Here is a 23,409-nt window from a genome sequence, read left to right as displayed (position 1 = left end):
AACGAATATTATTATTCGAATAATGCCCTATTCAGTTAATTCGATTAGTCGAATACCAAGAGCTCTAGTTTGTAGCTTCTGCCAGCGTTCTTCTTAAAGAAATTATAATCAGGACCCCTCTCGCTTATTTTAACGATATGAAAAATGTTGCGCGAAGAGCTTGAAGACAGATACTGCAAACATTTTTTGAACTCCTTTTTTGGTTACGTACTTACCCTTTGCATCTTTTAGTTAAAAAATATACCGTAATTTGACTCAATTAGTTATATTTTCATATTTTAATATTTATTTATTTTATTGAGCGATAACATAAATTAATACATTTAAGATTATTTAAATCTGTGTATAATACGTAATAAATAAATTACTAAAATTACCGTATATCAGTTTCTTTGTTTTCTAGTTTTGGTTTTTCACTCTCAGATTAATTACTTTAATATTAGTTCTACTACATTTTGAATCGGTTTACAAATTTTTAACTTTCTTGAATCAATGATGGAGGATATTTAAAATGTTCAACCATTGAAATCAAAGTGAACTGCTGCTACATTTCGCTAGGGGTGCTCTCTTACTCTGTTATATTTAGTGTCTGTGCGTAAAACGTCTCATTAACATTTGAAGTTTGAAGACTGCAAACTGCGTTTAAGTGAATTTCAAACGTTAAAATTGTATCTCTTTCATCATTTTTGTTTTATAGCATATAATAAATTGTTTAAAGTCTATTTTGATTATGGTTTTGATATTGTTGTGCTGATATAATTAAAATTCTTTTTATTTTTGAGCGTTTCAATGCCGTTCGCAGGCTCAACTCCACTTTTCGGTCGATTTTTATACATAGTGTCAATAAGTTTAGTTTAGTTTATATTGAAGTTAATTCTAATTAATTTATGCATAATTTTTAGTTTAATTTGACTAGCACAAGTACTTTTTCTTCGGTTTCATCATGCGAATGCGTCATTTGGAGCCGACACCGTTCGCCACCAACGAACTCGGTGGCGCAACACTGCCGCTGCCTGAGTTCTGCGGCTGCGGCACTTGAGACGTCGACTGCGTTGGCAACGGTAGATTTGGCGGGGATCTGGAGATGGAACCGCGCATATTTGCAGTAAGTGGGATGCCCTGAGACACGCTGTGTTTGGCAGAAAGATCAGATGAACGTGTGGTGCCGCAAATCTAACCAAGCGGAAATATAAGAATACAAAGAAAAAAACAATTAATATTAGTCTACATTAGTGTAGCGTAGAATTTCCGAACGCTTACCTGGTGATGGTGTTCCCAATCCTTGTGTTGACAGAATGCACCACAATATCGCGCCAAATTGCAGCCAGAGCAAGTTTCGGTTGCTTTACGGCCACAATTCCAGCAGGCCTTAATAAATCATAATAATATTATTAGTAATAGAAGCATCCCCTTCATCATTTCGGTGAACTTACATTTTGTCCCGATGTAATCGAGGGTGATTTGTTGTCCAACTCCCGTTCGGCTGGCACTGTGGCGGCTGCTACACCGGCGATAGCCGCACTGGAGTTGTGTATGCCACCGGAATGACGACTCATCTCGACGAAAAACTTTTCCATGCGCAAACGTTCCTGCGACATCACTTCTGAGGCGCGTGTTTCGGCTGCTACCACTGCGCGTTGTATTTCAATCACCGCTTGTCGTTTCACCTAAACAAATAGTTTATTGTACGCTTGAGCTAGAAGACCTGTCTAAATATGCATTTACCTGATTGACGGCTTCCTCGGCATTACGTTTGAACTCAGCCACCTTCTCTTCTGTCTGACGCCGTATTTCGGCCAGCGTTGCTGGTGTGACTTCGCCGTAGTTGGGCTGTTGGGGCTCTACGCCGCGCTGTTGCAAGATGGTAATTGCGCGTTTGGTCTTATCCACCATTGCTGAAATACAGTTCAACATAGTGTGTATATTCTTCCATTCTTCTTCGCCGCCAAGTGTGGCATTGACACTGCCAGCAGCAGCAGCAGCACTAGTGCTGGCGCTTGGTGGACCAGCGCGTGGTGCATGTCGTTGCGTTGCAGGTTCCGCGCCGGTATTAACTCGCAGATCGCGATCTTCTCTGTGATTTGCCTACAGATACAGATACACAAAAGTAGTAACATTTCAAACTCAACACAAGTAACTGCGTAACTGTACCTTTTCCATAAGACTGTTGAAATTATTCTCAGATTGAGTTACTGCCGATGTGCTACTGGCTGTCGTCGAATAATCAAATATGGTTGGTTGACTGGTAAATGCGAGACGTGCATCTGCGGATGCGGCGCTTAAGTGGGCCGTATGTGCGTGCAAGGCGCGCTTGGCAGGCGGATATGCGGCCATATAATCATTCCAGTCTTGTATGCCATTGTGATGTTCCATCAGAGTGTCCGAAGCGCGCCGCTTAAAGACGAGACTCGTAGTACCGGCGCTGTTGGACGCTGCAGCTTGCGCAACGGCTGCCGCTGCTGCAGCCTGCGCAGCGTCTATGTGTACAAACATGTCACTATATTCGGCAGATGGGCCGTGTGGAGAAAACTCCATTACCACATTCTCATTGGTAGTAACGTATTGTAGTGCAGTCTAAGTATTGACGATCCCGTAATTATAACCATAGATTGCTATATATAACTTGCTAAATCTTACCTGATTACTAGCACGCGCTAGTTCGGCGATCTCGCGCTGCAGCAGTGAAATGTGGTTTTTCAGTAATGGAATGACGTACGGGCGCAATGGCAAATTAATGACATCTTGCAGCGTCAGCCGGAATTCATCAATGCTTATGCTGCCACTGACCAATGAGAGCACTAAAGCGCGCACACGATCGCTCACTTCGGGGTGCACCTCTTGCGCTAACTGTACCAAAGATCCAAGGAATTTACGTATCTTGCTGAGTAGGCGTGTCTGCTCAGCATGCACCGCAGCCGCAGTAGCTGCAGCAGCGGCTGCTGCCAGTGCGGCTTGTGTGGGTGGTGTAGGTAGCGGTGGCGGTGATGTGGTGGTCGTGGCGCCATTCACTACCGGTGAGGCGCTGGCATTGCGATTCGGTCGTGGTGGTGGTGGTGCCAGGCTGGAGTGATGCAGTTGTGGTGACATAGGTGAACGTGGTGCTATAGCACGTGCGCTCTCCGGAGAGTCGGGCGTGCGGCAACTGCGCGCTCCGTTACCGTTCGGATTCGAACAATTCGAACTGGAGTTACTCACCCCACTACTGCCAGCCGCACCAGTGCAGCCGTTTGTTTGCGACGAGTTATTGCTGTTGTTCGAGTCCTTGCCGGAAGAAGAGTTAGAGGAAGAGTTTGCTGCAATGGGAAACGAAGAGCCGAAATTGTAAATGAATAAGCAATGTTGTAATTAGCGTGTGGTAGTTGTGTATTGTTTGGACAAGTGTGCCGCAAGGACCGCAACATCAACATAAGGGTAAATGCCTGTTAGAGGCAACAACGTTTTACTGCACAACTACCAACCGAAAATGTTACGAAATTTGGACAGCGCCTGCAGCATGACCACCAATGCTGGTCAAATGGTCAAACGTGCGGGTGTGCGGGGCTAGGCGAGGCGAGTGCTGCATGTTGTAGTGATTTTTGTTGCAACCGGATTGTCATGTTCAAAATATGCAGCACCTGAAACACGCAGTTGCCATGTCCGTCCAGCAGCAGTATCCCCATTGCCATGTCATGGCGTTCGTGTGCTCGCGCAACCGCAAATGCCGAGATTTGTGTTACATTGCTTCTGCCACTGACGCCGACGACTCAGTGCGGCTGTGTTTCGACTGCTGTTGCTACTGTTGCTACTGTTGCTGACCCGAAGGATAAATGCGTTGCTGTCTGGTGGTGCATGCGAAAGGACATGCCAGCAGCCAACACATCATAAATGCATTAGTTGCAACATGAAGAAGGCATTTCGCTTCGTTGCTTTGCTACTCTGCAGCATTGTTGTATTGCACATTCAAGTACAAACAAACTACAACTGCAGCCAGCCTCTCGCCTCTCTGGTGATGTGCGCCCGCTTCATCAGCAGCAGCTCGAGGGCAACTGACCGATGCAACAGTAGGTCCTGCAAGGTTCCAACAAATTTCCGTATTTGCTCACACATTGGACAATGCGCTTTTGTGGAATGTGGCATGCCACACGAATACGGTATGGGACAGTGTTGGCCGGCCATTAACCATTGTTCACCATTGCGACATGGGTCAGCAGACGGCGGGCAACTTCGGTTCGGTGTGGTGTGGTGTGGTATTTCCGAACATGGCAAATAAATTAGTAACATTCTGGACAAATTGCACTTGCACACGAGTTTTTCTTGTCGCTCGTGTTCTTGTTGCAATTGCTGTCATTCTCGTTTGTCGATGACGCTGCTGTGCTGGCGTAGCTGCTGCCGGTTGTTAGTGCTGGTGTTGAAAGCGCAAACACGTGTTTCAACATTTGTTGCCAAATACATGATTGCATTTTGCTGCCACATGTACGGACATGGAAAACTTTAAAGAGTTTCCAGCTACAACAATTAACTCAAGTTTGACATAAAAATGGGGAGTGGCAATGACCGTGTTCAAATAGATATTAACTCGATACTACTCTTCATTCGCCCACACTGCTGATTTGCCTATGGGGTTCGTTGAATATAATCACATTTGAACTTTTGGTATCCAAAGATTTATTGAATAAATTTTTATATCCCGAAATAAATATTCCCGACTTTCAACTTTTGAAGATTGGACCTATTTAAGGCTGAAAATGGTATAGGGTGAAAATCATATAGAATTTAGAGCAATAAGTGGTATCAGGGTGAATAAACCTGTGTCTTGACGGCTTTTATTGTCGATAAACTTCTTTCCAGCAAGCCTTTTATTGAGTGCAGATGATAAGAAAATGAGACCTGTGCCAAAACCTTAGAAAATAGTTGAGTTGTAAGTCTCAGGCGTAAGAATTTCGAAGGGGTTTTGTCCAGCATCACGGGTACGCTTGCAGAAGTCTTCGTTTTCATTCAATCGTGATCGTGGTGTCTTACAACGACTGTGAGATCGCGAAGAAATATTTGCTCCTCTCAATATGCTATATCACCCGACCTAATCGACTAACAGCTGTGAAATTTATAAATCTTTAGTCTTTAGAATATTAGGTCCAACTACAAAACTAGGCCATACATGACTATGGGATTCGCGTCATCTCCATCTATTGATACGAACTTTACAGTCCGAAGTGAAACAGTCAACAGTGACCGAATAGAAACGTTTAACAACGGTTTGGTGTGTTTTGTGGGCCGATGGAATCATCCGTCCATATTTCTTCAAAAATGATGCCGGTGAAAACGTAATCATCAATGGCGACCATTTTCGCGGCCATGATAACTGACTATTTGATGTCTGTGATGGCTGAAATTGAAGATCGTGATCTCGGTGACATTTAGTTTCAACAAGACGGCGCCACTTCCCGCACATCGCATCAATCAATGGATTTATTGAGAGAACACTTTGTGCCGGTCGATTGACCCCCAAGATTGTTAGACTTTTTCTTGTGAGGATATGTAAAGTTTAAAGTCTATGTGGACAATCCCGTTTCGATTCAGACCTTGGAACCAAACATCACGTGTGTCATTCGCCAGTTACCAGTAGAAATGCTCGAACGAGATATCGAAAATTGGACTTAACGGTTAGACCATCTGAGACGTAGACGTTACAAGAGCGATAATCTTTAACAAAGAAATGTCAAATAATCTTCCTTCGAATCATATTAAAAATTCGCTATTAGATTGAATTGTCTGTGCTGTTTTCCTTTAAAAAAGTAGGGAACCTCGAAGTGGATCACCCTTTTTATGTATGTAGAAACATAACGTCTCATTCGTTAGTTGAAATTGACAAATTTCCTAGCTATTGGGTAAGGTTTAAACAAGATTGTAAAGTAATTTCGATTTAAACTGCCGCCAACTGAGGCTTCTTCCAGTGGAAACTCAACAAAGTTATTAAGGAAATGAGAGAGCTGGAGCAGCAACGGTGATGACAGAATGTCTTACGCAAAGTGATGTGCAAACTTGTGTGAATACAATAACAGATGGCAACAATAATGGCATTGTTTAAACGAAAAACCAGGCTACATGATCCATCATACACGGCGACAGTCTCCCACTTCAGCGCTATATATGGCTGTATGTATTTAAGTATGTACATGTGTCGATTACACATCTGAGCCCACCTGCTGCTCAAGCATTGACGCATGGACGCCAGCGATACACAACCCCCCTAAACCCACAAGTACAAGAGAAAATCCACTGAAATGGGGTTGTGTCCACAAGACATACAAATGTATGTGTGTGTGTCTGTGTGAGTATACATGTCCATTCCCACATGGGGTTTGGGTGTGATTTTGTCGCAGGGCCATTATGTGGGTTTTTGGGTTGCCAGCTGGGCTTTGTTGGTTGCGCGCTTAGTCGCTCGAATGATCGATATAGAAGACAATTTGCTGTGCAAACAAGGCAAATCGAGATAAACGAAGCGTGCTAAAGCAACAACAGCTGCAACAATAACAATGCAGGCGGAGAAGAGAGCAAACAAAAACGGCATGAGAAGGAGCTGCAGGACCAATTCGATAAGCGTACAGCGACAGGAGACAAAAATATTGAATGATGACATGTCGCAAGACTTGGTTAGCAGTTTACAGTGGCAGTCATCCATATTTTGACAGGAACGAGTTTGCAGACATTTTGAGGTGCTAACATACATGCTAAATTTGTGTCCAACCCCCGGTATACCCATCTAAATAATTGGAGTTCTCACTTTGGGCGATTTAAATTTCAAGCTACGGTATCTAAAAGTAAACAGGAACACAGTTTGGTAATTCTTGAGACAGTTGTAGATTAAAAGAATGATCCTTTGTAGGAACCTAATGTCTGTAATACCTTTGATAGACTTCCAATTAGTTCAACTTCAACCATCAAATATTCACTGCCTAATTTTTCAACTCTTCCGATACTATAAAACGACCTCTCACCGCTGATTCATAACCTCTCAAACACACACATACACATTCACAACCACACATAAGCGTTTGGGTTGTAAACACTGTGAGCTGCTGCTGCTGTTGCCGTTATCACTATTTGCCTCAGCAGCAAGACGACTATGTCGGAGTGAGTGTTGTTGCAGCTGAATCCACAAATTATTATCGCAAAAGCAAACTCCCGCATTCGAGAGATACGATTATAACGGCGACTGAAGGGATGCAAGCAAGGAATTGCCATCAGCTCGGACGAGCACTACCTTGTCTACAACGTACATATGTATGTATATAATTCGCATTCTTATACATATGAACGCTTAACTGAAAGCTGGTCGAATTTCCACACACACACATACACACACAGCACATTTTGCCGTTAGCTGCCATCATTGGTAGCATCGTTATCGCCCCCGCACAAATACGCAAACAATCCAGCCACACAACCATAAACAAACTTGAACAAACACCTGTTTGAGATCGTTCACGACTACACACACACACACACATCTGAGGGAGTACGAATTTCCATTAGCTTGTGCAAACAAGAGGGACGGCCAAATGATTGGTTGCTTGGTTGGTTTGCCCGTTAGTTGGCTGTGAGAAGGGACGATTTTCCACAGAGGTAGCCCTTAAATATATCTTTTTGCTGGATGTCAATTTTCAAAGTTGGATTTGAGTCTGAGTATTTATTTTTTGTTTTAATGCTGATTCACAAATCAACTATTTCAAAAAATATTTTTCACCGTTCAGCAAATTAACCAAATTTTAAACTAAATTTTATTTTCTTAACTGTAAAACAATCTCTATTTCCAAAAATTTGCATAATTTTATAATTTCTCAGATTTCATATCAAAAATGAGAATGTTTCAAACTAAAAATATTGCGAAGACTATATTTCAGAATGACATTGCAAAAGTAGCATCTCTAAGTGTTGAACATACTCGACTTCAGTTCAGTTTTGTTTCAACATTCAAAAATATTAAATCGGGACCGAGCTTATAATCGAAATGTTTCGCAATAATATTTCTTGGGTTCGAAAATCAGGGTTTTTAGAAACATTCTAGAATATCAGGAATAACGAAAACAGAATAAAGGGTTTTCCAATTAGAGCGCTACAAAAGTTCTGAGATTCTTTATTCCGGTGAAAGTACATTCGATGTCAATATGTATGTAACTCAATTTTTTCTCTCCTGCATGGCCACCACGGGTCCGCTTGCAGTCCAGACGCCAATTTTCGACGTTTTTCAAGCATAAATAGGCCGATACTATGCCCGTGGATTTCACTTTCGATATTCGTACGAAGTTCATCACACTTGCTGGCATAGTCCATAGACTTGACTTGTTAGCACCACAGGAAATAGTATAACGGCGTCAAATCGCATGACCGAGGCCGTGGTCAATTGACTGGGCCATTTCATGAGTTAACACGTTCACCAAGCCTGGTTTTCAATAAATCGATTGTGACATTCGCTGTATGGCTTGTGCGCCGTTCTGTTGGAAACATAAATGTCCAAGTTCATATCATCCAATTCGGCCCAAAAATACTCGGTTGTCATTGAGCGGTAGCGATTCCCATTCACAGTAACGTGCCGGTCTTGATCGTCCCGAAAGAAGTAAGGCCCAATGACGCCGCCGGCCCTTAAAACGCAACAAACCGTAATTTTTTCGTGATGGAATGGTGAATGTGTTGATTGCCTGACCAATGACGTATATTTTGCTTATTGACGAAGCCAGAAATGAACCACATCGCTGAAGATGATTTTTCGATGAAAATCCGGATGATTTTCAAGTTGTTGCTCAACCCAATTCACGAACATACGACGATTCTGATGGTCAAGCGCCTTCAGTTCTTGCCTCAATTTGATCTTGCGAGAATGTAGGCCAAGATCTTTTCGCAAAATTCGTCACAACCACGTCACAGATATGTGCAACGCTTGAGAACGACGTGTGAGAGAATGATTTGGGTCTTCCTCAATTGATGCGTTAGAGGCAGCATTATTCTCGATACTACGGCCACTTCTTTGCCTTACTGGCACGGGAATATTTTGTACTATGCCCGTGGATTAAAATTTTTTCGCTAGACGTTCAATTGTTGATCTGGCAGGACAATTATGACGACCATAAATTGGACGTAGCGCTCTTAAAGTTGAGTCCACTTACTCCCAATTTCGGTAGTCAATTCTAATAATTTCGACTCGTTGTTGGATCGTATATCTTTCCATGATGAAATGGCAAACCTCATAGAAGACAAACGCCAAAAGAGCGGGAAAAAATATTGCGTCGTTTGCTGTCCCTATCGGTCTACTTTAGTAGCGCCTCTTTTACAAGCAAGCAAGGTGTTTTCAAATTTCTCTTGAATAAATTACCGTTTCTTGTATCTTTTTCATAACATTTCATATGATACTTGTAGTTTTAATAAGGACATTACAAAACAAATTTGTTGAAATTTCATTATTGAAATATAAACAAATCAATTCCACTTAAAATTCATTATGTATTCATTGCTTTAGGAATTTTGTAAATATGTCTTCAATAGCTCAAGCCCTCTAAACAACTTTATTGCTACATAAAAGTGTTGAGTGGCATTTTAAAACTATGGAAGCATATGGTGGTGTCTACTAAATTATAAGTACATAGGACCATAATAGTCATATTTCTAAATATATACATATATACTTTATTAAAATTTTCTGTTTTCCTTCAAATCCAAAAAGCGAACTTATAATAAATATTCATGCTTATTATTATATATTGGACATCTAAGTAATATACACCTAACGGATTCCGAGTCCATTTATCTTAGATTTGAATTGGTTTGCTTAATGCTGTCAAAAATCGTTTCAAAAATCGACAGAGGAACTCTAGTTGAAAATCGCCGCCGTTATCATCAACAACAGCCACTATAATCTACGGTCGCAGCCAATGGTATCAACCGCATTTTTACCACAGTTTCACCATTTTACCCGTACTCATTTCCCAATAGACCTGCTGCATATTTACAAGAGTGATTGCTTGCCTGCGCTCCCTCCACATGGGTCGACTTGTCAGCATGCGAGCTAGCCGTTGGGACAGTGTTTCAGATGAAAGCCGTTTTGTGTGTGGCAGCAGCCGCTCTTACAACAAAAACGTCGGTTGGCCACAGCTGCACAAAGTTTGGACACACATTTCGATGGCACATAAAATGAAAATGTAACCTTGTATCGACAAATATATTTAAATATGCATATGTATATGTATTTGTGTTCGACCAACGGTTAGTGTCAACATTTCATTCCACCACCGCCTGTCTCACCAGCAGTTGGCTGCACAAACTGTACAAATAAAGGCAGGTAAGGTAGGGGTTGCCACCATTTTAAACAAAAAGCTCTTATGCGGCATTAGCTTGGGGCTTCAACAAATACAAAACATTTTCGCCATTAAGAGTTACCCACACTCAATGACGCTACGTTATTGCTGGCCTGGCATGTTGTTGGTGTGGTACATATGTATGTTGAATAAGGTCCCTTTGTTTTAGAAAATATGTGAAATGTCAATAGATATTTCGCAAATACTTTTCACAAGCAGACGGAGTAAACAATTGTAATGCATATTTACATACATACATATGTACGTCGAGAGGAAAAGTGTCTCGGTATGGACTTAAATGCATATTAGGATGGGTCTCTCTCATCACTCTTTCGCTAAAATTATTGCTCTTGGCGTTAATTAGTAATACTTTTGCAAGTTATTCAGTTCCAGTCTTCAACATTACGTAGACTCCAGATTGATTGATTGATTGTTGACTCCATAATCTATATACTATTATAAAGAGGGAAGATTTGTATGTGTGTTTGTAATGAATAAACTCAAAAACTACTGTTCCGATTTCAAAAATTCGTTCACCATTGGAAAGCTACATTCACCCCGAGTAGCATAGGCTATATTTTTTGCAAGAATCTCAACTTTCTGGAAATAGTTCCCAGGTGAGGGTATCAAAAAGACTCCGTGATGGCGTATCTTAATCTGAAACTGAAAATCGTCTTGCAAGTCATTCTCTCCGCATCGCAATCGTGTGCCAGAGAGTCAAGTAAAGAGCGCACTAGGGCATCGAACTCGTTCCCAACGCCTTCATAATCAGAGAGAAAGACATCGGACACCAAAGACTAGAGGTCGTAATCAAGTTTTAGCTCATTGCAAATAAAATATAATTTCATGTTAGAGTTTTCCTCATTTTCAATTTTTAAAATGAACCCATGAAAGAAACGGGGGCTTATAACTTTTGAAATGTTTGTTTAAACCCATGCGAAGCCGGTGCGGTCTGCTAGTATTACTATATAGATAATTCTGGAGATTTAAAAAAAAAAAATTGGACGAATGCAGTTAAAACTATTCTTTTCCGTCGATTACATATTATATACGCCATTTCCCTGCTTGCTACCTTCAGTCCCGGTTCTATTGAAGAAACGAAAGAAAAGAATATGCAGGAACAAAGTTTACGATTCTATACATAAGAGACTATGTGGGTACCGCATATCAAGTAGTATAAAGCTGACATAATATGTTCGATTCGCTACTCTCTAACGCTTGGCGATACGAATACAGAAACAATTCTCACTCTAACTCATTCATTTACTTCAATAGAGGTCCACCCTAATGCCCCCGAAACGAATACAACACACATGCTGAACGATTGCTGCATGCGAACTTCGCATTTACGCAGATGAAATATCATAACACTGTACCAAGGTGTGATGGAGGGAAGCCAACAGCGGACAAGAGCGCACAAGTGGTGTCCCACAAATGACCAAACACAAGTGGACAGTTGCTGCAACGATGTATTTGTAGATGGCCACATTGAGTTGGAGGTGTTTGGAGCCAAAGCTGAATAGAACATAAGAAGTTTCTTTTCATGCTGCTGCTATTGTACACTTTGTACGCATTGTTTTTGTTATTTTTTTGTCACTACGCTGATGACGAAGCTTAGAATTTCCACAACTGTGGCAGCTGTTGTCTCAAAGTATGTAGTATGTACATAGTATGTACTCCTATTTAGTTGCGCTGTGGGTGCGGCGGCAAGTTTTGTGGGTGTTGTGGCCATTGATTCTGCAAAAGTTCTGCTTTCTAAACTTTTTCCACACTTGCTACATAGTATTTCTGCTAAATTTTTGTGTTTTTGTTTTTGTTTTTGTTTTTGTTAGCAGCATACCGAAATTTTGAAAAACAAAAAACTATTAAAATTTATGTTTGCCTAATGGCAATGCAGCGGAATTGGGTGTGTGGGTTAAACGGCATTGCCTGAGCGCATGCATGTATTTGGCCCAACTGTGTTGAGGGATATGTGCTCAGTGCTGAGCGCACATGTTGCACGCTGGTTGTGCGCCCCACGAAAGTTGTCCCCAATTTATTCCGACCGTCGACAATGGCAATGACCAACGTAACCAATTCCGTTTTGTACAATTCTCGCATGCGACATTTATTACATATGTACATACATACAGATGCCATTATGATTATTTATAATCGCCAGCAGCTGTTGGATTTATAACAGTTTGCCCAACTATTGCAACTTTTTATTGAAATAAAATAAAAATATGAAGTTCGTCGAATGCAACTTTCGAAAGCTTTTTTTTATACCGTAAGCCAAACATTTTATGCCCCTACTAACGAAAAATTGATTCTCATTTTAGCAGGAAACTTTGAATACCGAAATATGCGCTCAAATATACGAATACCTAATGCATTGATAACTGAACTTGTCTCTTCTTCTTGACTGGCGTTTGTCGGCACTTAAAATATACGAGCCCATAATACCGATTGCTTTAGGAGCCGGTCTGGATCTAACCACCAAATAAAGGTATCTAATATAGATATGCTCGTTTTTAGTCTGCCGGAACATCCGTCGAACATCTCAACAGTAACCTCATGTAACTCAGTAACGGACATGAAGGCAGTTCCCGACAGTCAGATTCACGTAACGAGGACAGACCTGGAATATTTGTCTAGCCTTTTGGTTAAGTTAGGTTAGTCTTGTAGGTAAGAAAGCCACACATAGACCAGTTTTGGTCCTTTGCGATACCAGATGGAGTTGCCTGCGCTTGTGGCGGATTTTCAAAGGTTATGTGATTTCACTAAATCTCTATTTATCTCTTCCAGATTGTCGTGCTGTGAAGCCCCCAAATGCTGAAACTGTTGCCTTGAAAATGCAGGACAAGCACCTGCAAGAGCATCACATGTCTCCATTTCACCACATCTCTCTGATACTTTGACATTTCCTGCCAGTCTCCGCGATCTGTCTGCCCCATCTTTTAGGCGTGCGCCGCTAACAGACTGTGACTAGTGAGTATACCTTTCTCACATTTCCTTCTATTGTGAATTTATAATATCGTATACAGTTTTACACACCGGTAGATCCTTCCAGCGCGCTTTGAACTTTCATACCAAGTTCCTGCCTCGATTATCATATAGGCAGTGCATGGGTTTACCCACATACGTCGATCACGTTTTCAGATGACAGTTTTACGACTCTCTTGGCAATCTTTATCTAGCCTTTGACTGTTATTTGGGGAATAATTTGTTGTCCTCTTATCACTCAACAAACTTGTCTGCGGTTGGTAAAGCTCATGTTGCATTGCACTAAAACTAGCAGCTGTTTATAAATCCATGCTTGCTTTGAATGAAGCGCTTTCACAAATTATCAATCTTCTGCTGACAACACCGAAATTGTTAGCAAGATTTTCTCTATTAAGTAAATATACATAAATACATTTGTTTTCCGCTTATAACCTTTCCACCACTAGCATTGTGCAATGTTCTTTGGTCGGTTGACTATGTGTTGAGTGGGGTGAACGAGGTGAATGGGTGTATTTTTCCGGTTCATGTGTTTTCTTAGAATTTGCATGACACAACTCACAAGCAAACACAGCAGAAGACACCTGTTTGCATTCCCAGCAGAGCCGGATGTGCGCGGTGAAGTGGGCGACGAAAGCTTCACCAAACAATTCGGTATAGAAATCGTACAAAAATAATCCCTCTTTGGTTTACTTGCGCTCTGTCCTCGGCTCGGCTATGTAGTCTTTATTGTTATGTGATTGTTTTTTATGCGAAATTCCCATGATGATGCTATTCATAAAACACTTGCATTAATACACCGTTAGCAGAGCTGTAAACCGCAAATTTGTACGCACGCATTCATCTGTTATTATCAAGATCTATTATTTTGTTATGCAAAGTTTTTTTTTGTGCTCGGATGTCTTAAACTACAGCTCGTGCTATTTCAATATTTTCCCACAATTACATTTGGGAATTGAAGCGTTTTGCTGACGTAATGTCTTTTATACACGTAAATTATCAAAAAAAAACTTAAACAGAGTGTACAATCAAACAGCTGGTTCTATTGAATAATTTAAGTATATCTTTAAAACGCGATTTTAAGTAAGGGTGTAAATTCATTATTACGATTTATAGCATTTTCTTGTTTAATTATGAATTAATTTATTTCATACTCATATCACTACGTTCTATGGGCTCTTGAAAATTTCCAAGAAGAACCAACGTTTTCGGGTCAAATTCTATTCAGCGATGCCGCCCATTTCTGGCTCAATGGGTAGGTAAACAAACAAAATTGCTACATTTGGGACTGAGAGCAATCTGAAGAGATTCAAGATCATCCCTTTCATCCGGAAAAATGATGGTTAGGTCTCGTTTGTGGGTCGGTAGAATCATCATTCCATATTTCTTTCCAAAATATACTGGTGAGAACGTTACCGTCCATGACGACCGTTATCGCACCATGATAACCGACTATTTGAAGTCAGAAATTGAAGCTCGTGATCTCGGCGACATTTGGTTTCAACAAGACGGCGCCACTTCCAACACAACGCATCAGTCAATGGATTTATTGAGAGAACGCTTCGGTGAGCAGATAATTTCACGTTTTGGGCCGGTCGATTGACCACCCACCAAGATCGTGTGATATCACACCGTTAGACTTTTTCCTGTGTGGATATGTAAAGTCTAAAGTCTATGTGGATAATCGTGCTTCGATTCAGGTCGTTCAGCAAAACATCACACGTATCATTTGCCAGTTACCAGTCGAAATGCTCGAACGAATCATCAAAAGTTGAACTCAACGGATGGACCATCTCAGACATAGTCGAGAAATATTAAAAAAAAAGCAAACTCCAAAGAATGTACTTTCGAATGAGAATCAACATTCCCCATTATATTTGAATTTTCTGAGGTTTTCCTTGAAAATAGTAGGGAACCTCGAAATGGATCACCCTTTATTTAAATTGTCAAAACATACTAATCTGAAAAAATACCGTCTCCTTTGATTTCTCACTGAAAAAATTATGTTAGAGTTTGAATTGTAGTATTATATAACAAGGGTTGAAAAGCAAAGGAAGCAAGATCACACCACAGACAAACGAAATTCCTTGTCTTGAAACTAACCTTAAATAGTATACTCTTAGGAGTCCAATGAGTTTTTATTCAATCTTTATTTAGAAAACCATTGATATCATTGGTACCACCAGAGAACTTACAACATAGAGAAGGTGCAGGTTCGACAGCGACTGAAATTCAAATCTGAAAGAAGTGTACTAGGGAATTTACCACGCTGCTGGGGAACTCACCTCATGAAAAGTTAACAGCGATTTCAGTTTTAGCATAGGGAATTCTGTAAAACGAGAAATCGCTGGCACATGAAATAATCATTTGATGTTTTTCAAATTCATTTAAATTTTGTATTTTTTTTTTTTATTTCAAGTTATTTTAAACTAATTTATAAATTGAAATAATTAATAATTAAAATCATATTTTTACCCAATTATTAATAAAATGAATGAAAAATTATGTTTATGATGAGCGTCGAACCTGTTGCCCTTTCTCAACTAGGGAATTCCTTGGATAGGCAAAATAAGAAAATATGTGTGAATATACATATGTATGTACATATGAATGATAATTCACTGATTGTGCGAAAATTCGCCAATTGATGGTAGTCAATCCTGAAAGTCGTGTTTTATTAAATTTATATATTATTCATAAATATTTTTATTTCATTTAATTTTTATTAGATATTTTTTATTCAAATCTGATTAAAAAGTCCATTTTATTCTTTAATCATTTAAATAAACTATATAACAAATCTATAATATCATTCTGGACTCGAACAATCATTGATTTGCCGTCGGCAAATTTCATAACAATGTGTATGTTCAAATATTTTTACTACCATACGCGTGCAAAAATTTATATGTACATACATACATATGTACATATAAATGTGAATATACAAATCTACATTCCGCAGATTTGTCACTTTGACACATCTTCGGAAAAAGCAACTCGCCTAAAACAAAAAATTACAACACATTTCCATGTTGAAACGCATGCGTATCAACAACAAAGCATGTGAACTTCATTCATAAACGCAAGCGTCGCGCACATCTCCGCGCATGCCTTGCCCAAAAGCGGCATTGTCTGGGATGCTAAAAATCACAAATTCAAATAATTTCTGATATTTCCTTCAGAAGAGAAAACTGGCAGTGGCCGAGAATCATATTCATATTTCTATTAGAGCTAGCATCTTGTGCTATGGGTTATAAAATATCAATTAAGCTGATCGACTTTCAGCAGCTTTCGTGGTGCGTGTGGTACGCGCGCATCCGCTATTTAGACAGTGCTCGGGTTCAAATCCCGGCCGAAGTCTTATTTTTCCGCATATTTTATATTTCTGCCACAATTGATGGCAAATATGAAAATTGATTCTTTTGTGATTTTTGTCAAGCTGCTTGAACTGTTGCCACTTTTCGCTTTGACTTCAGCATCAACATCGAAATATGATTTTAGCTTTTGTCTTCGTCGCGAGGAAGCAGTTTGTCTACACCGACGGGTGCAGCGGGGAAAAGAGTTGACATATTGTTTCTGCTTCTTGATGTTCATAGTTTTTTGTAGTGAGTTACTCATGTATGTAAGTTTGTATATGCGTTGGTTTGGTTTTTGACGGTCATTCACATTCACATATTCTAATTGGTGCGTTTGCTGTTGCGCATATGAAGGAATGGTGTTGTTGTTCGTATGACGATTGCCAATTCGTAATATTCTACATACATACGTATGTACGTACACTTGTAAGTTTGTAGGTCATTCGCGAATATTTGTGCGTTGGTGATTGCTCATATGAAGGAATTCCCTTTTTACGCTTACATAAAAATATATTTATGAATGAATGTAGTAGATACATACATATGTAGAAATATCGTGTACGTGGGAGGTTTTTTATGCGATCGCGCATATGACAGATAATATATACATGTGTATATGCATATCTATACATACAAATGCTCATTTATACCTATAATTTTTTTAAAATGTAGCAATTTTTTTTAAATTTTAACACATTTAATTTATAAAACCGAAATATTGAAAAATATTTTTTTAATTTCCTACAAATTCTATTAAATATTTTTCACATTTCATTTATAAATGAAACCGAAATATTGACATAAATTTTTATTTATTTTTCTACAAATTATTTTAAATATTATTTATGAGCTGAAAAAATTCTATTGATCAGTTAAGATTTATAAAAAGTCAAAATAGTTTATCATATCAAAGCATGGGCATATCACATCAAAATGCCAATCATCACAAATGTTCATTCCCCAGCAGTCAATTCTGTTAAATAATAACGAGTAACGAGCGAATGGTGAATTCCCTACTAGCCAATTATAAGCTCTGTAAATGACCGTATCGAGCATCATACAAAAATCAAAATGCTCCTTCTCTATGTTGTAAGTTCTCTGGTACCACTAGGGACCACATCTTTTTCACGAATTTTTACTAAAGAAAAGGCTTGCGAGTTGGGTGCCGTGTTACACTTTTTCATTAAATCAACGTACCGGTTCTTATAGCTTATGATACGACTGATATTTCAAATCAAATTATGCTACGAATAAGTCTTCCACAGATTTTATTTATAAGATTTGACTCAAAGAACGAGGAGGTCAAGAATAAAACGGCTAAAACGGCTATTTGTAGGTTTCTAAGGTCTTTCTCTAGACGAAGTTTAAGTCACAGACCTTTTATATAAAGGCTTCTAAGGTCTTACTCTAGACGAAGTTTGGGCCACAGACCTTTTAAGGTAGATAAGGTAGTCCATTCTGAAACGTCGTAATACGTACCTTTATTCCGTCGACTAGAATTATTGGATGCAGCAGCCTCATAGGCGTCCTTATCAGTAATTTCTTCTTTGATTATAGTTTTGCCGTCAAGAGCCATCTGCAAGTAAGAGAAAAACAATGACTTCTTTATTTATGTGTTTTTTTTTCGCTCACAAGAGATAGTAATGTCTATATTTCTATAGTCTGCGTATAGAATTTAGTTCGAAACCGGTATTCATGATTTCCAACTAGGAAATCCATAAATTTACGGCTAGTTAAATTTCAAACTTTTTAGGTTAGATTCCATTTAATATTTTCTTTTTTCTATTTATTCTTCGTTATTTAATTTTAGTACACATCAATATTTAGCTTTCTCAAATAGATTCTATGGTTACAAACAAACAATTTTGATGACAAATGATGATTTTCCCACAGTGCAATTAGACTATGCGAGGGTGGATTGTTGTTGAATTCGGTGGGGTTCTAATAGTAAAACTGTTATTTGACATGCAAATCAGTAGCGGATATATTTAATGAGCTGAAGAAGGCGATGGTTGATAATGGCGCTGATTGAAGAAAGTATAAGAATCGCAATAAATTACTAAAAATTTGAAGTTGTGCGCTTCTATTTGATAATAAGAATGACGCCTTAGTTCGTCTACAACCTATGAAATGTCTTTTATACCGTCTCACTTTTGATGTATATACACATACTTACAGATATCCAAATTATAACCGCCCAGAAGGAGAATGGGTGACTTTTCCACTTAGGCATACTTTCTCTCTACGGTATGCAAATTATGCTCTCCAATGAAAATCAATGGAAAAACATCTGCATGGCCAAGCAAAATATTTCGAGAAAAACAACATCCACGAGGAGCTGAGTGGGTAAACGGCAGAACGTCGAAGCGGAGTGAGCGGTTGTAGCGCAGCAGTCTGCTATTTTCCTGCACATTAATGTATGTAAAAATATGTAAGTGCTGGCGGCAGCTGGTGAATGCCTGTCCCCGGTCTGCTGCTAGCCACTTGGCCTGCCTATGGCTGTACGCTAGCCAAACTGCTGCTGACTGATTAAAATAAACGATGCCGGCGATAAAATCAGCATTCAATCATTGAATGCGGAGCAACAGTCTCTGCTAGACATGATTGCTAAAAAATCAGTAGCGCAAATAAACAACAACAAGCAGCTTACCTATGTATGTACATACGTCAATTACAACAGCTGCCGCCAACAATGCGTAGCATCGAAACAAGTGTTGGCAGCAAAAGCTTTACACACACACACATACATATATATATATGTATATAGAGTATATATTTACATGATTTCGATAGAAATATGTATAAGTATAGTGGGATAAGCAGATACCGCTGCCGTCAACAACATCTGTTGCTGTAGCTGGAGTGCGACGGGCAGCAGATATACATACATATATACATATGTATTTGAACACAAATGCAAACATTTGGGCAATGGTGAGTGGTTAGTGGTGAATGGGTGAGCGCACAACTGTGAGAAAAACATTTTCCGTTTTCCGCAGATTTCCACTCCGCATACACCGTGTATTCTCGCACACTGCGCTGTGTTGTTGTTGTGTTTCTTTTAACTTTTTTTTGTGCCTTTTCGCCGATTGGAAAAGTAACACCTGCATTCATAAATTGCTTAAAAATCACCTTGGCTGCCGGCAATTGAGAATGACAGAGTGTCTGGCTGACTGGTTGACTGAGTGATAGGCAAAAGGCTGCAACGCCACTTTTTGTACGGTGGTGGAGCATACAGCTGCAGTTGTGTTGTAGCGCCGAAAATGATCAGTGTATTGTCTACATAGAGACTTGGAATGTCTGACGTACATACAAACACTTGAAGTGTAAACGAAAAGCCGGAAGCCAGAAAAACACATTATGTAAAATATTAAATGTACAAAAAATTAGCTATTTACGTGTACACCTGCAATAGCGATAACAGCAAATTGCAAAACAATAACATAATTTATTCAACATTTACCCACACACACACAGAAACTTACAAACTTACAAACATACATACATACATACATACATATGTATATGAAGAACCTTTTTTGTTTCCTTCAATGAAACGAGTTACACAATGAAGCACGTGTGGTCGATGGATGGGTTCGGACATGAATGGCTGACGTTTGTGGTTACAGGTGTAGCCGCCATGACTTTGGGGTGCTGAATGAATCATGGGGTGCTTTCTTCAATCAGTGAGATTATACTTTCACAAAGTCTTTAAAAGAGAAACCAAACGTTTCCGACTTTGAAGAATGATTCACATTTATATAAAGACCTTCTTCTTCTTTACTGGCGTAGACATCGCTTACGCGGTTATAGCCGAGTTCACAACAGCGCGCCACGCCTCTCACCTTTTGGCAGTTTGGCGCCAATTGGTAATACCAAGTGAAGCCAGATCTTTCTTCACCTGGTCCTTCCATCGGAGTGGAGGTCTCCTTCTACCTCTGCTTCCACTAGCGGGTACTGCATCGAACACTTTCAGAGCTGGAGCACTTTCATCCAATCAAACAACATGACCTAGCCAGCGTAGTGTTGATTACTATTTGTAAAAGCCGCACTCTTCTGACTATAAGAATGAATGAACTTAACTGGCGAAGACATCACTAACGCGGTTACAGCCGGGTTCTTCCTTCCCGCTGTTTGCCGCCAATTGGTGATACCAAGTAAAGCCAGATACTTCTCCACTTGGTCTTACCAACGGAGTAAGGATCACATTCAATGCTGGACCGCTTTCGTCCATTCGAACAGCATGACCTAGCCAGCGTAGCCGCTGTCTTTTTATTCGCTGAACTATGTCAATGTCGTCGTATAAATCGTACAGCTCATCATTCCATTGTCTGCGGTACTCGCCGTTGCCAATGTTCAAAGGACCATAAATCTTCCGCAAAACCTTTCTCTCGAAAACTCCTAGTGTCGTCTCATCGGATATTGACATCGTCCACACTTATGCACCATAAAGCAGGACGGGAATAATGAGAGACCTGTAGAATTTGGTTTTGGTTCGTCAAGAGAAGACTTTACTTTGCAATTGCCTACTCGGTCCAAAGTAGTATAAAAAGTAAGATTTGATCCCAGGATTCGAGGCTCTGTTTGACTTTTTATTGGGGTAAGTGCTTTTATGTGATGAGTCCCAAAGCAGCGTACCCACAACCGCAAAAAGCGGGCTTCGTCTTCTCACTTTAGCTTGCCTCCAAACGGGTGTCTGTTGGCTTTACGGAGGATACTTGGTCTAAGACCGGAAGTGGGGAGCTGCTTGAGTCATATACAAAATAATCGTTCCTGGCTACTCCCAAGTGAATGGCGGTCAGAAACTTTCCTTACTTCCGTCAACTTCTACATATGACCTCATCCCTACGAAAAATCTATAGTGCTATATTATTTTGTGACTGTTGTTTCCAATCTGCATGCTTTTTTATAACAATGGGTCAAATCTAAATACCTAATTCTGACATGTAAACATAACCTTACTTTCTTTTCGAAATTTCAACCGCCGGATACCCTACATTGACTTTGTCATTACAATGTTCGAAACCATCATTTTTTCTACGCTTATGTTTTAAATTTATTTATCGACCCCTCTCTTATCCAAAAAATTGGACTTGAGTTATTAATTTAAATGTTCGGGTAATGTATGGTATAATGTTTACCATACTATTTAAAACTCGAATATTAAACATTTCATTTGATTTTCAATATTCCTTTGCACTGCCTTTCGCATTTTGTTGTTGTGTCTGTTGCTTTAAGTAGTTTTACATTTCATGTGCTTCATGTGCGTCTAATACGAGTGCACAACTGTTTTGTCTCAATGGGTTTTCAATTGATGCCACTTGTGCATACTGCAGCTGCCACCCGTCTCAATTTCCCCTGCACTGAACGTCACTGAAACCCAGACAAGACGCGTCTGTTTCTACACAGCCGTCATTATATGAGAAATTTCGATGGAATTTTTAACACACTGCTCATGTCTGATATTCTATGTCAATATTTATTCATGTGTTTACGTCTCCTTGTACTATAGTAGCTTTCTTCAGTGGTCCATTGAACAGATAAAATTGGGTTGAATTTTTTTTTTTTTTGTTACAATTACGCGGGTGAAGTTATTATGAATTTTTGGAAATACCATATTTAGAAACTCCTTAGCTCAAGTGTTCCAAACTCTATTTTGAGTCATCAGTCTTCGACGACGTTCCCATGAGTAAAATAATATATAATTAGGGTAGAATTTTTCATGAGAATCTTTTATAGAAAAAATGTTTTGGCTCAATGATGATCATGAGCTTAAGAAGCTATGCTTCAGTTTTCAATTACTACGAAAGTTTGACAATTGAACCATGCTGCCTCTTACCATTCTCCTTTACTTATGACGTCGCGTATCGCAATCTGTGAAATCTATCATTCTTGATTCCACACTCTCATTATTTTGTTGGTTGCCTTTGTTGTTGTGTGAAGTGGCGCTTAGCGCGAAACCTCATCTTATCTAACTCCAACAAGTGTAGTCCTGACAGGCAAGCAGACAAGAACATTCCCATTCACTCCACTTGACTGAATTCCACTCTAAACAGCATCCAACAACAACACCAACAATAATAAGCTCAGCTAACTAACAGCGGTACCACATACATCTCCACAAATATGAAGAGCATAAAGGGTAAGTGGAAAAATAGAAAGAAAGAAATAAAGGAAGTACAAGTGAGAGTGAAGGATTTCTTTCAACAAATTGTTGCAGAGAGGCCACGTTGCTGTATTGCCGGTTCGCTAGTGTTTGGCTCCATCACAAGCGGGGAAGAGAAGTGGCGAAAACAATAGCTGCAGAAAAGCAAGTGAAATCAACCCAATTGTGGTAGGGGGATTCCCTTTGTCAAAGCGCGCCTGCTGCTGCAGGATGTGTGTTGTTCTCTGTGTTGGTGCGTGTGCGGTGTCAGCTGTTGTTGACAACCCGCTGCAATAACAACACAAAGTGTATGGCAACGTTGATGCTTACGAATTGTGCCGGCAATGGTGCTGCTGGTGTTGGCAGCAGCAGCAGCGCACATAATTTTCTCTCCTTTGTGGTGCTGAAACATCAGCGACAACTGCAGTGACAGCACAAACAACAACACACATACATACATACATGTATGTAGATGCAATTACTGTAAAGTAAACCAAGTACAAACGACACACGTATACACACGGGAGTTTATGTGCTTCGTAAATTGAATATACAGTTTCGTGCATGAAAATGTGTTCACCGCAAAAACTAAAAGTAT

General features: G+C 39.7%; 1 protein-coding gene across 1 annotated transcript in view; it reads right to left on the bottom strand.

Annotated features, from left to right (window-relative positions):
* Positions 1–592: 592 nt before the first annotated feature.
* The window catches only part of LOC105216317 (protein CBFA2T1), a 54,320-nt gene continuing 31,503 nt past the window's right edge, over positions 593–23,409 (bottom strand). The window contains exons 2-8 of the mRNA XM_011190750.3: positions 18,146–18,242; positions 2,638–3,293; positions 2,152–2,574; positions 1,726–2,085; positions 1,434–1,667; positions 1,261–1,368; positions 593–1,173 (exon numbers count right to left, since the gene is read on the bottom strand). Of these exons, the coding sequence (XP_011189052.2) occupies positions 955–1,173; positions 1,261–1,368; positions 1,434–1,667; positions 1,726–2,085; positions 2,152–2,574; positions 2,638–3,293; positions 18,146–18,242 (2,097 nt within the window). The 3' untranslated portion in view covers positions 593–954. The remainder of the gene's footprint in view (positions 1,174–1,260; positions 1,369–1,433; positions 1,668–1,725; positions 2,086–2,151; positions 2,575–2,637; positions 3,294–18,145; positions 18,243–23,409) is intronic.

The sequence above is a fragment of the Zeugodacus cucurbitae genome, chromosome 6, assembly GCF_028554725.1.
Source record: "Zeugodacus cucurbitae isolate PBARC_wt_2022May chromosome 6, idZeuCucr1.2, whole genome shotgun sequence".
Lineage (NCBI taxonomy): Eukaryota > Metazoa > Arthropoda > Insecta > Diptera > Tephritidae > Zeugodacus > Zeugodacus cucurbitae.
Note: the sequence above shows the minus strand (reverse complement) of the source record. Positions and strands in the feature narration are given on the sequence as shown.